Here is a 20080-nt window from a genome sequence, read left to right on the forward strand (position 1 = left end):
AGTCGAACTGTACTCACTAGTTATTTCATTCCACTAGCAGATATCGCATAAAGCAAAGACTGAACCTTTAGGATACATAGCATACTGAAGTACATCTTTTTTCTGTATTTTCAGAAAAAGTCAGTATTAGATAATCAATAATACCCTTTAAGTCATGATCCTACACCTTAACTGTTAAAATGAGTTATGTGCTGAAAGACATGCATCATTAGATAATTCAGAGGACGAGCCGTTAAACAGCGTGAAAATACTGAGAATATCTACGATTTCCTACCACTGATCTGACATGCACAGTGCTGGCTTGAACTCGAAGCTGATGCTGTGGTGATGAGACACAAAAGGTCAAAGGTTTTAATAAACACCGCACAGGAGTCAGCGATGACTCCGCCGACCGAGAACGACAGATTTCCTCGTCTCTGAGGGAGCTGCCCTGCGGCGCGAAGGTAAACCCATCTATAAGATACATCTGCTATTTACGCCTGCACACAGGCTGCACATTTCTCCCACCTGATTCCAGCAAGGGCATTATATAGTCCGCGCAAGCAGAGTGGATGCAAGCAATATTGACTTTGATCCAGAAATAGCCAGGGAAGGTGAGATCACAGTACATGGAAATAACAAGACTTGTAGACTTGTATTTCTGGAAGTGAATATATTACACAGTGCCGGGTGGCGTGGTGGGTAGAACTCATAGGGAGGCAATCCTTGTGTGTTATTGTTTCCTCAGACAGTCCAAAAATCTCACCTAATACAAGAAATGTGAACCTCACACTTTCACTAGACAAAAGAAACTCCCATACACTACCAATCAAAAGTGTGGACATCCCTTTTCATTCCATGTTTTGATTTTCTTGACCGTTTACATTAGAGATTCTCATTAAAGGCATCAAAACTATGAATGAATGCATATGTAATTATGTAGTAATAAAGAGTGTGAAATAACTGAAAACACGTTTTATATTTGAGATTACTCAAAGTAGAAACCCTTTGCTTTGTTGTCCTTTTCTCAATGAGCTTCATGACACAGTCACCTGAAACGGTTTTCACTTCACAGTCGTGCCTTGTCGGGGTTCATTTGTGAAAGTTCTTGCCTTCTTAATGGGTTTTGGGACCATCAGTTGGGTTGTGCAGAAGTTAGGTTGATACACAGCTGACAGGCCTATCTGACAACTGTTTGACAATCTGACAATTCATATCATGGCAAGAACCAATCAGCTAAGTAAAGAAAAATGACATTCCATCATTACTGGAACAACTGAAGGACGGGCAGTCCGAAAATGACAAAATATTTAAAGTGCATTTCCGTAAACCAGCAAGTGCCACGACGGAACTGGTTCACATGAGGATCGTCCCAGGAAAGAAAGACCAAGAGTCACTTCTGCTGCTGAGGATGAGTTCATCTGAGGCTACGGTCACCGTCACACTGCAGGTCTTGAGCTCAATTCCGATTTTTTGCTGGGTTCTGATTTTTTCCCCCACGATCATTTGAAAGGCGACCTGCTGTGTGAACGTGATCAGACCGGATGTTCTTGGGCTCCAGAGCGCATGCGCAGAAGGCGAAGTGAAGTCACGCCGAGCACACTATTTACGCACGGCACGCCGGTCTGCACCAGGGTTGCCAAATGTGACTCACTGTTTCCAGCCCAAACGATGTAAAACCCACACACCTCATTAAAAAAACAGCCCAAATCTCACTGGGGGATCCTGCCTATCTACCAGTGCTGGTCAGCGTGTGTATATCCATTTTCAAGTGGTTGTAAAATACGAGCCGACACAATCTAGACAACATGACGAGGGGAAAAGGAAAAAAAAAGAGAGCACAGCTTTTAACAGCTTTTAACATTTTGGCGGCGCTGCTTCCTCCGGCGCTTATCCGGCCTGGTTCTGGTGTGAAAAAAATCTGAACTGGAGCTTTCACTCGGCCACAAAACAAGTCCGATATGGGCCAATTGTGAGTAAAAAAATTGGGTCTCATTTCCCTGCAGTGTGAACGAGGCCTGAGTCACCTCCCTCAGAAATCTGAAGTTAACAGCACCTCAGCTCAGAGCCCAGATCAATCGAGTTCTGGTAGCAGACACGTCTCTACATCAACTAAAACTTCTACTAAGAAAAAGCAACAATCAGATCAGATTTGTTTGGGCCAACAAACACAAAGAAGGGACATTAGAGCAGTGGAAAGCTGTGCTTTAAGTCCAAATTTGAGATATGTGGTTCCGTCAAAGAACCAGAAAAGGCGAAAAGATGGTTTCTACGTGCATGGTTCCCAAAGTGAAGCATGGAAGACGAGGTGTGATGGTGTTGGGGGGGGGGGGGGACTATGTTGGTGACACTGTTGGGGATTTATTCAAAACTGAAGACACACTAAACCAGCATGACTACCACAGCATCTCACAGCGACATGCCATCCAATCCACTTTGTGTTCAGCCGGACCATCGTTTGTTCTTCAACAAGACAATGACACAATGACCCCAAGCACACCGCCGGGCCATGTGAGGCCTGTTTGACGAAGGAGGAGAGCGATAAGAGTGCTGCCAGAAGGCCTGGCCTCCACAGCCACATGGCCTAAACCCAATCCAAACGGTTTGCAAGAGCAAAGGCAAAAGAGCCAACAAGTGCTCAGCAATCTCTGGAACTCTTTCAAGACCGTAAGAAAACCATTTCAGATGACGAGCTCATGAAGCTCATACGGATGGACAAGAGTGTGCAAAACAGGAATCAAATCAAAGGGTGGTTAACTTTGGAGATTCTAAAATATAACATGTGTTTTGAGTTATGTCAAATTCTTTGTTTACAACACAATTCCATGTGTTCATTCATAGTTCTGATGCCTTCAGTGAGAATCTACAATGTAAATAGTCATAATAAAGAAGAAAAAAAACATTGAATGAGAAGGTGTGTCCAAACATTTGGCAGGTAGCATACATCTTCATGAAATGTGTCCTTTTGTGTTTCAGTGAGACGTTTCACAAGGACGAAATCACTGGCCATAGTTTGAACCTCTGAGCTGAAATGCGGAAGGATTGTTTTCCACTTGAAGATAAGAGCACGCAAGAGAGCCGGGAGCAAAGATCCAGGGGAGGACGAGAATATCAAGTGGTGAGACTTCAAACGCAGTGCAGCTGCTTTCTGACTTTACAAGCTGATGTTTGTGTATGTGCAGCCTGATTTCATACTCCACAGCACAGGATTTATTTAACCAGTCGCAGCAAACAGATCTGCTTAGCATTCGGGCTGTTCCTGCCAGCCGAGTTCTGGAGATTTTCACGTTAATAATTTTGTAACTACAGTGACAATCTGTTGCAAAGCATCAGAGGCAGCTCAGCTGGAGGCCGACTGGCAGATCACTGTGTTGTTTCATTGCGTTTGATCGTAGCAACATTGTGTTACGATGGGGAAATGGAAAAACAAAAAAAAAAAAGAAAAGAAAAGAGGCTATTTCTGACTTTGATCAGTTGAATAAAGTTTGACTTTAGTGTCTGAGCAAAATATGAGGTAAATAAACCATCTCGGGATTGCTAAGTTTAACTCTCTACGTCAGAGGCATGATTAAAAAGGATAAGGCAAGAAGTGGATGTTGGGAAAAGCAAATCAAAGTGAAATGAAATAAGGATGTAATATTGAATAACAGAAAAAATGATAGGAAGGCAGGGGAGAAGACGAGATGGAGAGGAATAGAAAGGCCATTGTAAGATGGTGCTCTGAGAACAGTTCATCAACATGACGTCAATCGACACCCCCCCCCCAAAAAAAACCCTCCATTTCCCCCGTTAACCCCAATCCGTGCTATTTATAGTCGCTCTTCCTCCACCTCATCCCTGCAGGAGCTTGTTTCACTCTCAGATAGAAGGAGCGGCCGGGAAGCAGAGCGGCTGTTTAATCGAGGGAGAAATTAAAGACAGAAGCGCATTAATAAAAGCGGGCATGCGGTTCTTTTCTCAAGTAGTCGCACCTTCACATTTCAGCGCGAGGCCTCGATATATTTGCTATTCAATGAGCTTTTCAATACTGTCACACCCCTACACACAATACAGATTCATTTCAATGCATGCAGCCATGCTTGGTTCGAAGAAGATGACATACCTGTAAAGGAAAAGCTGCATTCAAATCTCCTGAATTATAAATGACCGTAAAAATGAGACCCTATTATGATCAGAGCTTAGGGGAGCTGAAAAACTCCGTCACCCTGAAGTATTGCATATGGACTCAAATGCAGTTAGCAGATGGGCCTCATGCGATTTGACCTCGTGAAAAACAGCCCTGGAAAGAAACAGTAGCAAGACATGGCAGGCGGCTCAGCCGAGATGAAACACCAAGAATAGGAAGTCCAGGAGATTTGAAAAAACATTGCTTCAAAAGCCATCAAAGTATCACATGAGGAGCACTCCACAAAAAAGATGATCAAGAGTTTTCTCTGCAGCGGAGGAGTTCTTAAGAGAGCAGCACTAAACAGCAGCTCAAAGTCAAAGTACATCGCTGCTTCCCAGAGTTCGAGGAGCAGTCACAGCTAAACGCCATCTGTTGAAGGAGGGGGAAGCTGGTTGAATCAGGCCTTTATGGTGGATCAGCGGCAAATGAGAAGTGACCATGACTGAGGGACAGCGGGGGAAATTAAGAGAGCTGCTCGAACCAGCAAACATATGAAATGACAGAGAAAGAGGAAATAAGAAATTAGAAGAGTAGAAGTGTGGAAAAATCCTGATGAGACCATTTTGGTTGCTATCAATGTGTCTGTGGACTGTGGCCATAACACTAGGGGGCTTTTGGTTCTTTCTTTGTGGAATTTGTGGACCTGAGCGTGCTTGGGTTTTTGCCAGCAATCTGGTTTCCTCCCACAGTCATGCATTTGAGATAATTTGTTCAATCCAAGTTGCCCATATGTTTGAATGCAAGTGTTGTCCATCTCTCCAGGGGCCCTGTGACCCTGGATTGGTTAAAGCAGTATAGAAGATAAAGATGGAGATCCCGCAGGGACATGAAGCGCTGCATCAGATGAGGTGGTTTTCAAAGAGTTGAAGGGAAAGCAGCCAAACGGCGCTTGCTCTGTGATACTGATTTTTAATGACACAGTAGAAAACAGAAGAAAAGAAAAATATAGAGGTTTGATCATTATTTAAACTAACAGGACTGATTCAAGAAAGAAGAAAAGACTCTGATGGAGCCAAACTTGAGCTTGAGTCATCACCAACAACTAAAAACTGAAATTAATCCAATCAGGTCTTTTAACAGAAGCTGAGCTACAGAGCCAGATCTATACAAATGATGTGGACGTGCTTAACCTGCAGGGGGCGCTTGATGCCAGGGAGTCAGTGACTGGAGCTGAAGGTGAGAGAAGAAACAGGCAGACCCTCTTCTGCTTCTAATGACTGGCGTTAAAGAACTAAAACTGTGTGACACTCTCACACTACTACTCTTTAACTGTGTGTGTGTGTGTGTGTGTGTGTGTGTGTGTGTGTGTGTGTGTGTGTGTGTGTGTGTGTGTGTGTGTGTGTGTGTGTGTGTGTGCGTGAGTGTGTGTCGTGGGGGCATCCTCTGTCAGGTGTCAGACCTCAGATAAGCGCTGACTGGGTGTCAACGGTGAACATGTCAGGCAGCAGAGGTTAATATGAAGGACTTATGCACCGTTGCAAGCTTCAGTTGAAATATTCCTGATCAATTTCAGAAATTACTTGAACTAAAAAAAAAATATATATATATATATATATATATATATATACCGTATATATATATATTCACAGACATCATGAAACCACAACTTAAGTACATTTTCTTCTCATGAAACTTACTGTTGAAGAGAACAGTACATTTTCTTACTCCACAGCTTCACATTTCTTTTAGCACGTCCAGACTTTCAAAGAACAGGAAGTGCCTCGAAAGATTCAAAGAGTTGTATAAATTGCACTTCCCAAAAGAAAGAGTGAAGATGAGTAGATGCAACAAATACCAGAAATTGATTAAGTTATTGAAGAAGTTGCTGAAGTTATTCTACATGCAAAGATATCAAAAGTTTTTTTTCTCAAATCGACAAAAAGTTATTACTTCTATGTAAATAGTGCTGAGGTTCAGACTAGAGAGGGACAAAGCGAGAATAGATTCTGATGGTGACTTTGGACTTCCGTGAGTTTGCAGCATGCGGTTGAGTCGCAGTGTCTTATTCCAATCAGACAAGCTCTGATGAACCACCTGACTATCCACCGGCAGCAACATGAACCTGGACGACGTTGCTCCGCTGGAGAGTTAAAGTGGGACATCGAGCAGCTAAATAAGGTGAGAAGAGAAAGAATCATCGGGACAGTGATTTATCGTCTTCTGACGTCGGCCTAATGTAAGAGCTGAAAATCTGGGCGTGAAAGAGCCAGGACCCAAATGATTTAAACCAGAAGAAAAAAAAAACTCGACCACTTTGATTAAACCAAAACTTTTCTTTTGAACTGAAGAACAATATAAATGCAGATTTGCTAAGCTGTACAGCTCCTCCCGGGCACAGCTCAAAGAATTAGGACGAGAAATGAAGATGGGACTATCCGTTTATAACCCCTCCTGGTTAGAGAGACCGTTTTTTTTTGGGACTGAGACTCGATTAAATCCTGGATGGAAAATGTTTTGAATATGGAAAAAGAGCAGAGAAGAGAGGAGGTGATGAAGCTCAATTTTATAATTCCTGCAAAATCACTTATACAAAACCATAAAATATTCAATATAACAACCAACTCAATCACATTTGGACATTACTTGACATATTTAAATTTCAACAAGAAAATAAGAAGAGCGAGGGTGGTCTGTCTTTCTTTCTTTACAAAATGGCATAAAAAGAAGTAAAAAATAATGCAAAACACACGCCAAGATTGAACAAAATTAAGTGAAAAAAATCTCCTGTGTCAAAGAGAAAAGCTAATGGGACAAATCACAGAGAAAATGAGATGAGAAAAAAATTATTAAACGCATGTCAGACCCTAAAGAGCCCCTACAGATGTCGAGCAGTTGCAGGAATATTGTGTAATCAATCGTTAATGGCCACATTAGGAGGCTCTTTCACAAAGTGAATTTGCAAGTGGTCGTTTTTATAGTTAATTAAAACATTTCCCTCTGAACATTTCACTCTGAGCGGAGTAAAATACCCACTCGTGGCTTCTAGGGAGTTGAAAGTATTCTGAAATGAAAAAGAAAAACAGCATGGATTTTTAATTTTTTTTCCGTTTTGTTTTGTTTGTACGGTTCTTTGACTTTCTGGGAGCATGAAGACTTTTCTTAGTGCCTGAATGAATTTCCTCCTGAGTTCTATTGAATGAAAGAATTTTATTCATTCTTGATTTTTTTTTTTGTTGAGAATTTAGCACAGGTATTAAAAATAGTTGGCTAAAGGATTAAAAGCCCACCGTCTTGACGGTCTCCAGCACAAACAAGTCGGTTAAACCAGGGACTCCAGCGCTGCCAGACAAGCGAGTTTGAGAACAACATGTAGTAAAGTTGGCAGTATTTTCATCAATAAAATAAAAAAAAAAAACAAGAGAGCATGGAGGCTGTGCCATAAAAGGAGAATGCTATAAAAGTGGAGAAATATACTGCCGAGTACGATTCTAAGCATTTGGATATGAACCAGCACCGACCGACCAGCTCGCCATGTGAGCTAACAACACTCAAATTAAACTAAACAAATTGCGGTAAATTTTTTTTACTGCATTTGTGTTCATATTTGTTTGAGGGGAGTGAAAACATTTTTTCTGCATACTATTTATATTTTGTGTGAAAGTCGTCATGACACAAACGGCGATATGATAGTACTGAACCATAAAAGGAGAAAGACGTTAAGAAAGATGGAGGCACGGTCAGACCTTTGACTCGTGGCGTCAAACAGTCCTGCGGGTTTATTGGACTGAGATGTGGCGCCGTAGTGCTGTCGTCACTGAAGAGGCCAAAACCATCAAAATACAAGATTTTAATTAAAGCTGTTGTTCGGACCAACTGCAGTGACGTTGCACACGAGAGGGATTCTCTCCGCCCGATCTATAATAACATTCGTGTCTTGCCTGTTGAGAAGTTTTACTCCTGCTGTTGCGCCAAGACACGAAACAAGCAGGTGATATCACCACCACTGTAACCGCACTGTAAAAGACGCTAAAAATGCTAAACGTGAGAAGCTGTTATTATAAATAGCCCGCATGAGGCCCGAAAAGGACGCCTCCGCTCAGTGGGGCAGGAACAGACAGCGACAGAGAAAATCTCAGCGGGACTCAGCCGCTCGCTTAGTAATTGTCCAATTTATGCGAGCCGTGCTGAGTGGCGGGTGTAAGCGCAAGCTGACGGGAGCAGTGGCGAGGATCTTTAAATCCCCGAGAGGAAGGGACGGTCACCGGGTGGCGACGGTGTGCCGTGTAACGCACAGCAGCCACCCCTTGTGATAAGAGAAACTCATTTAATTTCCTCGGCGTGCTGGGAGTCGGCACAGAGGACGACGGTGTGTGTATGTTTGTGTGTAATAAGAAGGCGTGTCTGTTTCCATGTGCATGCAGTGTGTGTGTGTGTGTGTGTGTGTGTGTGTGTGTGTGTGTGTGTGTGTGTGTGTGTGTGGGTGTGTGTGTGTGTGTGTGTGGGTGTGTGTACGACAGGTTTATTTGCCATCTTGTCATCTCTCCTGCCGTCTGTGTCCTGACCCCAACATGTAATAAAGTAGATTATGAGCCTGATGCTGTCCTCTTTCAGCAGAGCAGGAGGATAAGAAGCAGGCAGCACATTTTGGAGTCTGTCCCCCTTTATAAAAACAAAATTAATTGCTCTCTTCGGAGAGCGGCATCACCGACAGTAAACACACCCTTTTTTTCTGATCCGTAACAGTCACTTAAATTGCTCAGAACTGTTGTCTCTGGCTATGTGGTGTTATCTCGTGAATCATTTCATCTATTCTCATCACGAGGCAGATCTCGGAGTCCCTAAGGAGACGCGTTTCTGCATACCTTGCTCGTAAAGAGTGGTTCATCTGAGTTCCTCTTGCCTTTCTATCATCTTTAACCAAATATTTTCTCTTTTTTTCAGACCGTTCTTTGCAAACTCTGGAGATAATGTGTGAAAATCCCGGCAGATCAACGTTGACTGACAGGCATGTCTGGCAACCACGCCACAATCAAAGTAGAATCTCATGCTCGGTTTGAAGTTGACACACCCATTCTCATGAACTAAGAAGCTGCTACTTTCCAGAACTATTATCTTTAGACTGTCTCTGTTTGACCAACACATTACTGGTCATTGACAACATCTGTAAGTCAAAAGTAAACAGCAGGTGATGTTTGGATCGATAAATATATATCAAGTAAGTTCAAGAAAATATTCATCTTTAAATTAGAGCTCCATCCCATCACTTCCTTTAAAACCGAGGCTACTCTTCATGACAACCTTAAAAACTGCATGTTCCAATATTTGGTGTTTAGTTCTTCCATTAAAACGTCTTGCTCACTTTACCTGCCGTGTTTCAGGATTTCATGCTGTTCCTCTCTTGTTTGAAAGTATCACAGACAAAATACAAAAAGCAATAGTACTATGAGTAAATCACTTTGTAAGGAGAAATAAACGTTGTGCTTGTATTTGCTTTGCACGAGACTGAACCAAAATACAATGTGGTCTGATATGCTTTAATCATTTGAATAGTAGATTAAAATGTTTTACGTTGACTTGATGCTTCTGATATATATATATTTTTTTTCAAGATATTTTAAACTTTGAACACTCAGATATCGACATGATTGCAGGTTTGTTCTGCTACTTTAGAACTCAAATGTTTGACATGCTGGTGTGTAGGTTTGCACTGAAAACATGACCTTGCGTGACGAGCACTTGTTAGACAGACTTGTTGCTGCTCAGCTCAAAATGACATATCATATGATCCGTATTCATTCACGTTTGGTACTCACACCAAGACGGGCCGGACGGCATTGTTCATGTTGCCGTACGCCGCTCGGCCCAGCAGCTCCCTGAAACAGCTCTCAGCCAGCGCCGCCGGGTTCTCCTCACCATCCTGCCCTCCTCCTGATGGAGTGTTCGGCTGGCCTGCCCTGCCAGGAAGAGAGCAACTATTGTAGAAATTAAACAAATAAACACTTGTTGACGAAGTATACATTTTTATGGCTTGGATTTCATTTAACCTGTGAGGAAGTGTTAATAACAAAAACATTTATAAAAGTTAAAAAAACATGAGCTCATATTATATATACGACCAAAAGATCAAACAGATCTTGCACCTTTAACTGTGTCTTTTTTAGCGTCAGCAATAATCTTAAAAAAGCCCCCCCCCCCCCCCCCCCCCCCCCCCAAACACAATTGAAATAAAACTTTTGGGTGCGATAATTTTATAGAGACACTGACATTTCAGCGTGAGTTGGAATTCTGAACAGGAGTCAAAGTAACTCGGTGCCATCGACAAGTGTGAGAATCAAACCGACTGAAACGACTCTGATTTGTCGCCGTGATACAATGTCTCAGGCGTGAGCGGGAAGCAGAAGAAGAGGAAAAGATATAGAAGATGGGGAGGAGAACAAGCGGAGACAGAAAGGGGGTGGCGGACAGTCGATAGAAACTAAATCAGCATCTTGATGGACCGCGACCGATTGCAAGAGCTTCAATTCTACACCAAATCAAGCACATTGTGAATCAAAGCACCCTCCCTACACCGGGGCTATCACTTTAACAACGATTTACACTTCCACCCTGTCTGTATCTTTTCAGAGATAATCAGAAAGTCGAGTTCAGTCCAGCAGCTTGCGAGTGTATCTACTGTATCTCCATTTCCACATCAAGGGGAAAGAGGAGAGAATTTCCCACTGTAAATCATTTTAGTCATATTTGTTCTTCACACTTTTATCTGTCACATATCATTTATGGGTGCGACAGTCGTCTTGGTTTGGTGCAGCTTTGATCAATTAAATATTTTGTTTTTTTTTATTTAGGATGGGTAAAATATACTTTTCTGGAATGAATCACTGATTGTATTTTTTTGACGATGGTAATACAATTTCACAACTAGATTTATTTTGATGTTATGGCTGTCAGAATTGTCAAAAATTGACAGGTGAGTGCATCTTGGCCCCCTTTTCCCACAATAACTTGAACTTGTATAATTTCTGTAGGATTTGTTGCCTTGTTTGTACTTTTTGAGATACCACAAGCAGTCGCGGAGTTATTTGTATGAGAAGCGTGCATGCTGCATCCTGTCAACAGTGATATAGATATGAGGAAAATGTTATACAAGTTCACCTTTATGTGAACTGTCAGTCTCAAACTGGGGCAAAAAAAAAAAAAACTGCTGCAAGGTATTGCATCTCTTCAGAAGGTCATATGCTTCTTCTTCAAATTGATATGAATTAGATGAGTGAACTTCAGGAACTCTGATCTGGACTGCTCATAACCCAAACGTAATGTAATTAGTTATAGTTATTTCAAAGATTGTGTCAAGGGTCTGCAGCAGAAAATGAGTAACGTGGCCAGAAAACTGTCAAAGATCACAAGGAGCTGTGTTTACTCATTCGATCACACAACCTGACAAGAACGTCAGAAGGTTTGTGACGTGGAGTCAAATAAAAGCTCACCTTTGGAAACTGGGTGCTTTATAAAATCTTGGTTTTTAAAGACCTTCAACCAGTTGAACAGACTTGGACTGAGGGGAAGCAGTGAGGCTCAAACAACTACAACATGTGTTCATACAAAAAGCTTTTAAGGGTTAAAAAACAAAAAAAAATAAGTAGAATTTCCTCTAAAGGAACATTTCCAATTAGCATCATACTTTGTTTGTTGCTGCCGTGTTTACCCGACAGGTCTGTATGCAAGATCAGAAACTTTCGTCTCTACAAGTTTGTCATTCCCCGCTGAGCTGCCAGGAATCCACAGTCCTGGCAGGAGATCAAGCCGGCCTCCCATTATGTGTGATATTGATAAAATACTGCAATAGTAAATCACATTCTCAGCACTAAGCCCGGCCACAGATGGACTGTAGGCCGTCAGGTCCCAGAAGGAAAACAATGCAATTACTGTCGTCCCACACAGGAGGTTCAGGGGAAATTAAATACTTATTGCTTGTTAAGAAATGAAAGAAAAAAGAAAGAAATGGCTGCTGGAATGGGAGGTGGGTTGTTGTTGGATGGCGAAAAACTAACTTTGTAAAAAAAACGGAATTGTTTTCCTCATGACTAATCATCTAATGATATATGGAATGATTCAACTAAGAAAACTTGTTCAAGCAGGTCCGAGAAACAGGAAAAGAAATATTAGATTAGTCCCAATGGGAAATTCCAATGAAACTTGTTTTTAAAAAGTAAAAAAAAAAAAAGTTAGCTTGTGAGGGAGCTTTATTTTCTTTACAATAGATCCATAAAAAAAATAAAATAAAAAAAACCTCATATGTCTGCTGTGGACAGTGACAGCAAATGTGGAAATAGAGGTTCACACTTAGTAATCACAATTGTGTCCTTTTAAACCTCCAACTGAATTTGTTTTGATTCTATGTTTATCTTTTGGATGACATTTTAGTCAAGTGACTTACTGTGTAGTTCACTCTTACAGTATGAAAACAATAAAATATTCAGGTCCAAAGCAACTGACGAGTCACATGATGAGACTGAGATCTCAAGTTCACTTTTAATAGCTACTGACTACTGCAGACCTTGAACTCCAAGTTTAGTTCTGATCTGTGAGATGCTCTTAAACATCACAGTTCTGCTATTTTTAAACCTGCAGGAATCCTAAAATTCGCCAATAATTCACTGTTAGAAAAATAATAATTGAGAATAAAATGTTCTCGCAAATGTATTCCACCTCATAACAGACGGGACGATAACTAAGAAATTGATATTAGTCATTTAGTTTCTTATACAGATTACACTTTGATGTGGTCTTTGTTGGTTTTTAACAGTTTGAAATACCAGCAACAAATATTATCATAGAGGCGATTAACATGCTTTTTATTTACAGCATGAAACGTGACAAGGTGTTATTGGTTTGAAGTGTCAAGTGATGCTGTACACACATGTTGATCCACATGAACAATGTGTAGATTGTAAAAAAATTGGTTTTATTAAAAGAAAACCTAAAAAAAAAAACCACTGTGTGATGGCAGATACGAGGGGAATGAGGTTGAAATAAAAAGATAGCTCAATTTCATTTTCAAGGTGGATGCCTTGAAACAGAATACAATATGTGTGTGTGTGTGTGTGTGTACAGGCTGCACACCGTTAATGGTGAAACAGGAGAAATCTTTCTTCACGCCTCTCTAGTTTATGCACGCTGCCCACGTCTGCCTTCCCCAAGAAGCAATTAACGGAGTCCAACGCCCTTGACTACCGCTTCCCACCAGGTTCACCAAGTCTCATTTCGAAAGCACGTAACACTCAACCACTGGGCAACTGACCAAGTGACAATGGTACCTCAAGACTGTGCGAGTGTGTGTGTGTGTGTGTGTGTGTGTGTGTGTGTGTGTGTGTGTGTGTGTGTGTGTGTGTGTGTGTGTGTGTGTGTGTGTGTGTGTGTGTGTGTGTGTGTGTGTGTGTGTGTGTGTGTGCGCAACCTAAGTTTGTTGTTTCTCTTGAAGAGCTCTTCCCTCAAACGCTAGCTTCTAATCATACCTTCATGTCGAATCAGGCTTTTAAATGGACAAACCCCAACTCTGTTTGACAAGAATGCCTTTGATAGGGCATAAAACTATGGTAACGTCATCGGGATTCATTTTCACCTGCCAATCATGGATGTTTCTATTAGAACAGGAGGTATCAGGCCAAACTAAACTGCAATGTGAGGAGAATGCGTAGATAAATTCATTGCAGCACCATTTGTCAGGGATTCGAGCTGCTTCGCCCTCAGCTGTTTTTGCCCAAACGACGTCTGATAGCCCACAGTGTACCACAGCCACGACACCCAGGGCTGGCAAGAAAGGCAGTTAATAATCAGATTAAAAAAATAATAGAAGTTGTGCGTCCAATAGTCACTGCTAAATTCAAGGAAAGTATGACACTGTGTCCCGGAGGACTTTCCCTCTTGAAAAGAAACTGAGAATATTATAAAAAAATCTTTTGCACAACAAATTGCTCTTTTCAAGAAAAGCGCTGATCGAAGAGGAAGACATCCCAGGTTGTGAAGAAAGCTTCTTCATCTGTGACATTAAATACCACCGTCTTCACGGAGCTCCTGTGTGATTGCCGATGTGTAAAGAAAGCAACATGACAATGTGACTGATTACCGACGACTGTCCCACAGCACTGCCATGCAGTTTACTGTGATGACTCCATGATGGCGCGTTTCAACAGACGTCCCCTTCATTCCCTCTCCCCAGTGTTTTAGCTGGAATGATAATACTCCTCAATAAACTCCGCAAAAATGTTGGAGGAATCATTCTGTTAATCAATCTTTCTGACTGTCTCTAAATCAATGTCTTCCTTGGCTTCTGGTTGCAACATGGTCCTTTAACACACTAAATATTGACAGTAGATCAGCACCCCCTGCAACCTTATCCCAGACAATTCAGACCCCTCAAATGGCCATCAACCGCAGATGGCCACTTATAGAAATTATGGCAGACAGAGTTATGGCTGCATTTTAATAGCCGGAGTTTAATATTCAACAGGGTGTCCTTTTTGTTTAACGCTAAACATGCTTCAAAGAGCTTTCCTCCAGCCACTGATCTGACTCAAGGACCTGCTCATTAAGTTACAAGAGAACCATTAGAAACAGCTGGAAAGTCGCCATTAACCAAGAAATGGTCCCAGAGGTGATGAAGAAATGTATGCGGCGTAATTATACGTGGATTAAGGTAAGACGGCATTTCCATTTAAATGATGGAAGATAGGATGTGGTGATTGGGCTGCCAAGAAGTGGAGACGAGGGAAATGAAACGTTCTGATTCGTAACTGATGTGAGGCGAACATGATGGTTTCGAGGTGCAGTGAGTCATCGCGAAAATGTCTCTACATTTACATCTAGTGAGAGACTAGATCCTGGTCCTTCAGGTCAACGTATCAGACTTCATTTGCCAGAATGGCAGAGCGAGGCCTGTCATTTCTCAGCGGGGTTGAAGAAGAGAGGATGTTTTCTAGCTCTTATGTCGCGAACAATTCCCAACTGATCAATATCATTAATTTCACATGTTTCGTTAGAGATCAATCACCAGTAAACCCATGGCATACAGTAAACAATAAATCATGCAAATCTTAAAATTTCTTCCATATTTTGCATTTTTCCAAATCTGCATTAAAACCGTTCAGAAACTATTCTCAAAAAAGTCTAACATTTGTATGAGAATAGACTTTTGTGTCGATATATCATGTAGAGAATTTAGTTATTTCAACATGATTGTAATAATCATGTTTTTCTGACAGGCAGATCTCAGGCCACTTTATCGACTGAACAATAGACCCTATCATGTAATGCTGGAAAAGCTTTCTCAAAGTTTAGGACATTTCCAAAATGTTTTGTGACCGATGCCCAAGTTGTAGATCTAAAGCAAGATATTATGACAAAATCAACATTTGTCCTGAAGATGGAGAATAAAATGCTTCCATATTTACCAGCAATAATATAAGCGACAACTTTTTAATGGAAACTAGAACACACATCGAGAGTCAGAGGAGTGTACAGCAATATCAGGTTTTTGACCAAATAGCTCAATCTATTATTTATGTTCCCTGACTGAACTGTTCTAAAGTGGTTTTGTGTCGAGATAAAACACACACACACACACACACACACACACACACACACACACACACACACACACACACACACACACACACACACACACACACACACACACACACACACACACACACACACACACACACACACACACACACACACACACACACACACACACACACACACGTACCTTTTTGAGCCATTAAGAACATGTTTTCCAACTATCATTGCATTATATTTAAAACGCAGCAGCTGGTTGCGTCAGACACTGACGTTCTCAAAAGAATCTGAATAGCAGTTTGAGTTGTGCTCTATTGAAGTCTGTTTTGGCTGGAGGACGTCTGCATAGTTAACCTTGCTGTGCTCACACACGCATATCAGGTGGAACCTAACATCTCAATTCAAATCAAAGAGACGCTCAAAGGTGCGCGCTGGCATCATTTCAGAAGGTAAACTATTTTTAATGTGCCTCCGTCTGTGAAAGCTGTTCTCAGGGTGACTTGTTGGATTCATAATGAGACACATTTCAATCAACGAGAGCTCCACGGTGCAAAATGCCACAATGTGAAAAGTTCAGTAAAGGAATAGCAGATTTATCCCAACAGGTCCACTCGTCCTTGACGGACCTTCACTGAGTTCCAGACCGTCCACATTGCCAAGGATTACTTAACATGCTGTGGGATGACATTTGTAGAAGCAGGAGAATCTACCACACGGGCATGTGCGGAAGGGCTACAGTGCAAATCTCGAGTTACGGATTTATCCATACCTGCAATACACTCGTGTCATTAATCTTTGCGTCTTCCAGCTGCGTCTGTGAGCGGCGCAGAGGTGGAACGAGGGCTCAGTTTGTTTCACCTCTGTTGCGCCTCGGTGCGCACGTTGCACTTAGAGAGGCTCAGCAGAGGTGAGTGAGCGGGCACAGAGGCAGACAAACACACACACACACACACACACACACACACACACACACACACACACACACACACACACACACACACACACACACACACACACACACACACACACACACACACACACACACACACACACACACACACACACAGAAGTCTTTCACCCACATGCAGCGTAAAGCCACTGAATGTTTACTAAAGCATGAAATCATAGCTTGGTTCTGTGGAAAAAGACAATGACGAGATTGGAAATCCTTGCAGTTATGTTAGGGTTAGGGTTAAAAAAAGGTTAAAGATGCAACGCAGTGAGATGAGACAAAGTTTGAATATTACAGCCACATGTCATATTGTCTGCAGCCAAACTAAAAACACAACTCCATTCTTCAAGTTCTTCTATCAAATTACTAAAACACAGTAGGAGCAGGACTTTTTTACAGAAATGGCCACGGCAGTAGACTGGGCTTTCATCAATTTTGTTCAGCAAGAGGATTTACACAAATAAACACTTTTTTTTTTTTTCCAAATGTCTGAATACTATTGCCACACAGAAACTAGAAACAAAAATACATCCTGCCCACAATTTTAACACCATCACCACTGAGCTTCTAACGTGTAGCTCGGCCTCCGCCTAACCCTCTAATGCGGCCGTGTCAAACACATTCTAGTTCAGGAGCAGCAAACGGCCCAAATTTCATCTTGAGCGGGTCAGACGGGTAAAATATAACCTTTAAATCTGAAGTGGCGCAGAGGATAAGTGATGGAAATGTCTATATTTCTGGCAAAACCTAAACAATTACTATCACAAACTACAATAATCTCGACATAAAGCCAATTTTAATGATGCAAAATACTGTCCCCAAAAATGCGCCTATATATGCGGCATAATGTATGTTTTTAAAACTCAGCCTGAAAACACGACTTAGAGCAACGAGGTAGTAACTGTAGCTTCCATGCAGATATCTTAGCTCAGGTCTCAGTGCTGTCAACTATTATTTTTCTCTGAAATGTTTACTTCCTGGTTTGACGGGCTGGATTTGAGCCTCGCGTGACCCGCAGACCTTATGTTTGTCACGTCTGTCCTAAAGCGCAACAGTCAACAATGTCTCGCGTCATATCACATCTTTGCTATTTGAAAGCGACTTCATTTTCCTCATTTTGCCTGCTGTCAATGATTAAAAGGCCGACATATTGTCTGCCGAGTTTTAATAAATAAATAAATAACCATTTCTGCTGCAGTGCCGAATTTCTTTCAGCCCCACTCAGATGAAGAGAGACAGAAGACATCTGTCCTCTGTCACCACTGTGTGTCGTCATCCAGACACATTTTACCAACGTGCTCAAAATCCGACGAGACACCGACTACTTCCCACCCCCGCCGATTCTTCCACATGAGGTGGATGAGAGTTGTTGGTACTTGTGAGGAGGGAAAAAAAAAAAAAAAACAGACAGGATGCAAAGAGAAAACACAAAGAAGGAGAAAAAAAAAAAAAAAAAAAAAAGAAAAGTTGTCCAAAAATAGCTTTTTGTTGACATGGAAACCACACAAATGAGATGAAGACGAGAAAAGAAGCTGCAGTGAGAGAGAGTCAGAAAAGCGAGGCTCTCTTGAGAAAAGTGATAAAGGAGGACTATAGGTGGGAAGAAATGCCGATGAAAACAAGAGACAAGCAAAGGATCATGGAAAGAGTGAAGAAGAGGAGGGAAAGGAGGACATTAAAATAAAAGAGAATTAACCAGTAGATCAACACTGGTTAACACCAGCTAAAGAAAAGATAATGGGATTTGTTAGCCCCCTTTGGGGGCAGTCATATAATTGTCATATTATTTTTTATCAGCCCGACTGGTTTTGTATTACGGCGGTCTGACAAAAGGAAACATGCTCAGTCTTGCTGTCAAGCAGATCTGATTGGAATCAGTAATATAACTGAAACAAAGAAGCAAAGAGCAGAGGCTAAAAGTCACCTGGCAAAGCAAGATGAACAAGTGACGAAGTAAATGAAGTGAAGTAAAGGAGGAAAAAAAAAAACAGGTGGAGATGCGGACAATGTTTCCATTCCTGCATTACGTATTTCCGAAAGCACAGCAGCGATCTCCACCTCAGGAGGTGATGAAGAAACAAAGGGAACTCCTCAGCACCACACAGAACAACGCCTGGCAAATTTCTATTCTTATTCAAATGTCTTTGATGTTCAAATTCTATTTACATTTTTTTTTATACAAATGTAAATGAAATATAGCCTAAAATGTATATGACATAATACTGATTTTGTCAAGCAGTTTTGGATGTTTGATAAACTAGAAGAAATACAAACATACAGCAACAGTATTCTGTTGAAATGAATGTTTCTTCTGTGTTTCAAGAGCTCCTCAATCACTATTTATTTCAATTACACGTAAGATTTATTTGCCACTCCCTGGACCTTCAATATTACTCTATGTGTACTTGTTATTTGTCCGTTTGTTGAGGAAAAGCCCGAAACCTTCCACATACTGCTCCTTTAACCTCTTACGGACCTATTTTGAGTTGATTTTGTGTGATTCTACACACCCAAACCTCAGTGGTTATTGTCTCCAGAGCAGATCACCTACATCCTTGTGCCATACGTGAAATTAAAGTTAAGCTCTTCGTGTTCATGGTGATGTTCATAGGAAGTGTGCCCATCCAACACATTTAGAAAAATTACTTGGAATAGTACTTGGTACATCTAATCATTATTATGTTTTGAATACTCAAAATTTAATTTGCACACATAACCTGAATCTCCTATTTCTTCGCACTGCACACCTGAATTTGAAGAGTGAGCAAATCTAATAAGGCCTTCGGTGTGAGGAGGCGACGAGCAGCTGCAGGAATTCCCCGGCTAAGGTCCTGGTGATTGTTTACCTTCCTTCAGCCAAACATCAGACCCAGAGCGATTTGCAATGAATCCCACACCGAGATTTATTTTAGACCCCGACACTTCTCCTGCACCAGGAAGTCAACCGTGAGGAAATAAAGGTCAAACAAAACAAACAGACCATGTCTTGGGATATACGAGGCTTTATAAAGAAATCAAATATGTGTTCAAATCAGAAAGTAATGCAACACTAGTAATGAGGGTTTGCAGCCGTTTGGACATGGAGTGCAAATGAGATTCCCTTGAAAATGAGTTTTTACAGACTCGCGGGCTAAAACAAAATACAACTACAGTACAACACGAAATCAAAAAGAAAGGGTTTAAACACATTCATTTCAATAAATGAAATATTAATAAAACTATTGAAAATATATATTTTAATAAAAACATGGAAAAATGGACCTCTTAAAAAGGTCATTTTCAATCTGCACCAGATGTTCAGTACATGAGGAGACACCTCACTGCCTCCAGTGCATCGACTTCTATTGAGGAAGGAACCTCTTACGCTATTCAAAACTCACTGAATCTATTTTGACACAGTTTGTGACAATCGGCTGTGGTGGAAAATCCCTGCCAACAAAAAAAAAAAAAAAAAGCGAGCACAAATG

At 41.3% G+C, this 20080-nt stretch overlaps 1 protein-coding gene across 1 annotated transcript in view; it reads right to left on the minus strand.

Moving 5' to 3' along the window:
- Positions 1–20080, minus strand: part of efr3a (EFR3 homolog A) — a 62978-nt gene that overhangs the window by 25145 nt on the left and 17753 nt on the right. The window contains exon 6 of the mRNA XM_080462053.1: positions 9901–10041. Within this exon, the coding sequence (XP_080318179.1) occupies positions 9901–10041 (141 nt within the window). The remainder of the gene's footprint in view (positions 1–9900; positions 10042–20080) is intronic.

Source organism: Lipophrys pholis, assembly GCF_963383615.2.
Source record: "Lipophrys pholis genome assembly, chromosome: 1".
In the NCBI taxonomy this organism is placed as follows: Eukaryota; Metazoa; Chordata; class Actinopteri; order Blenniiformes; family Blenniidae; genus Lipophrys; species Lipophrys pholis.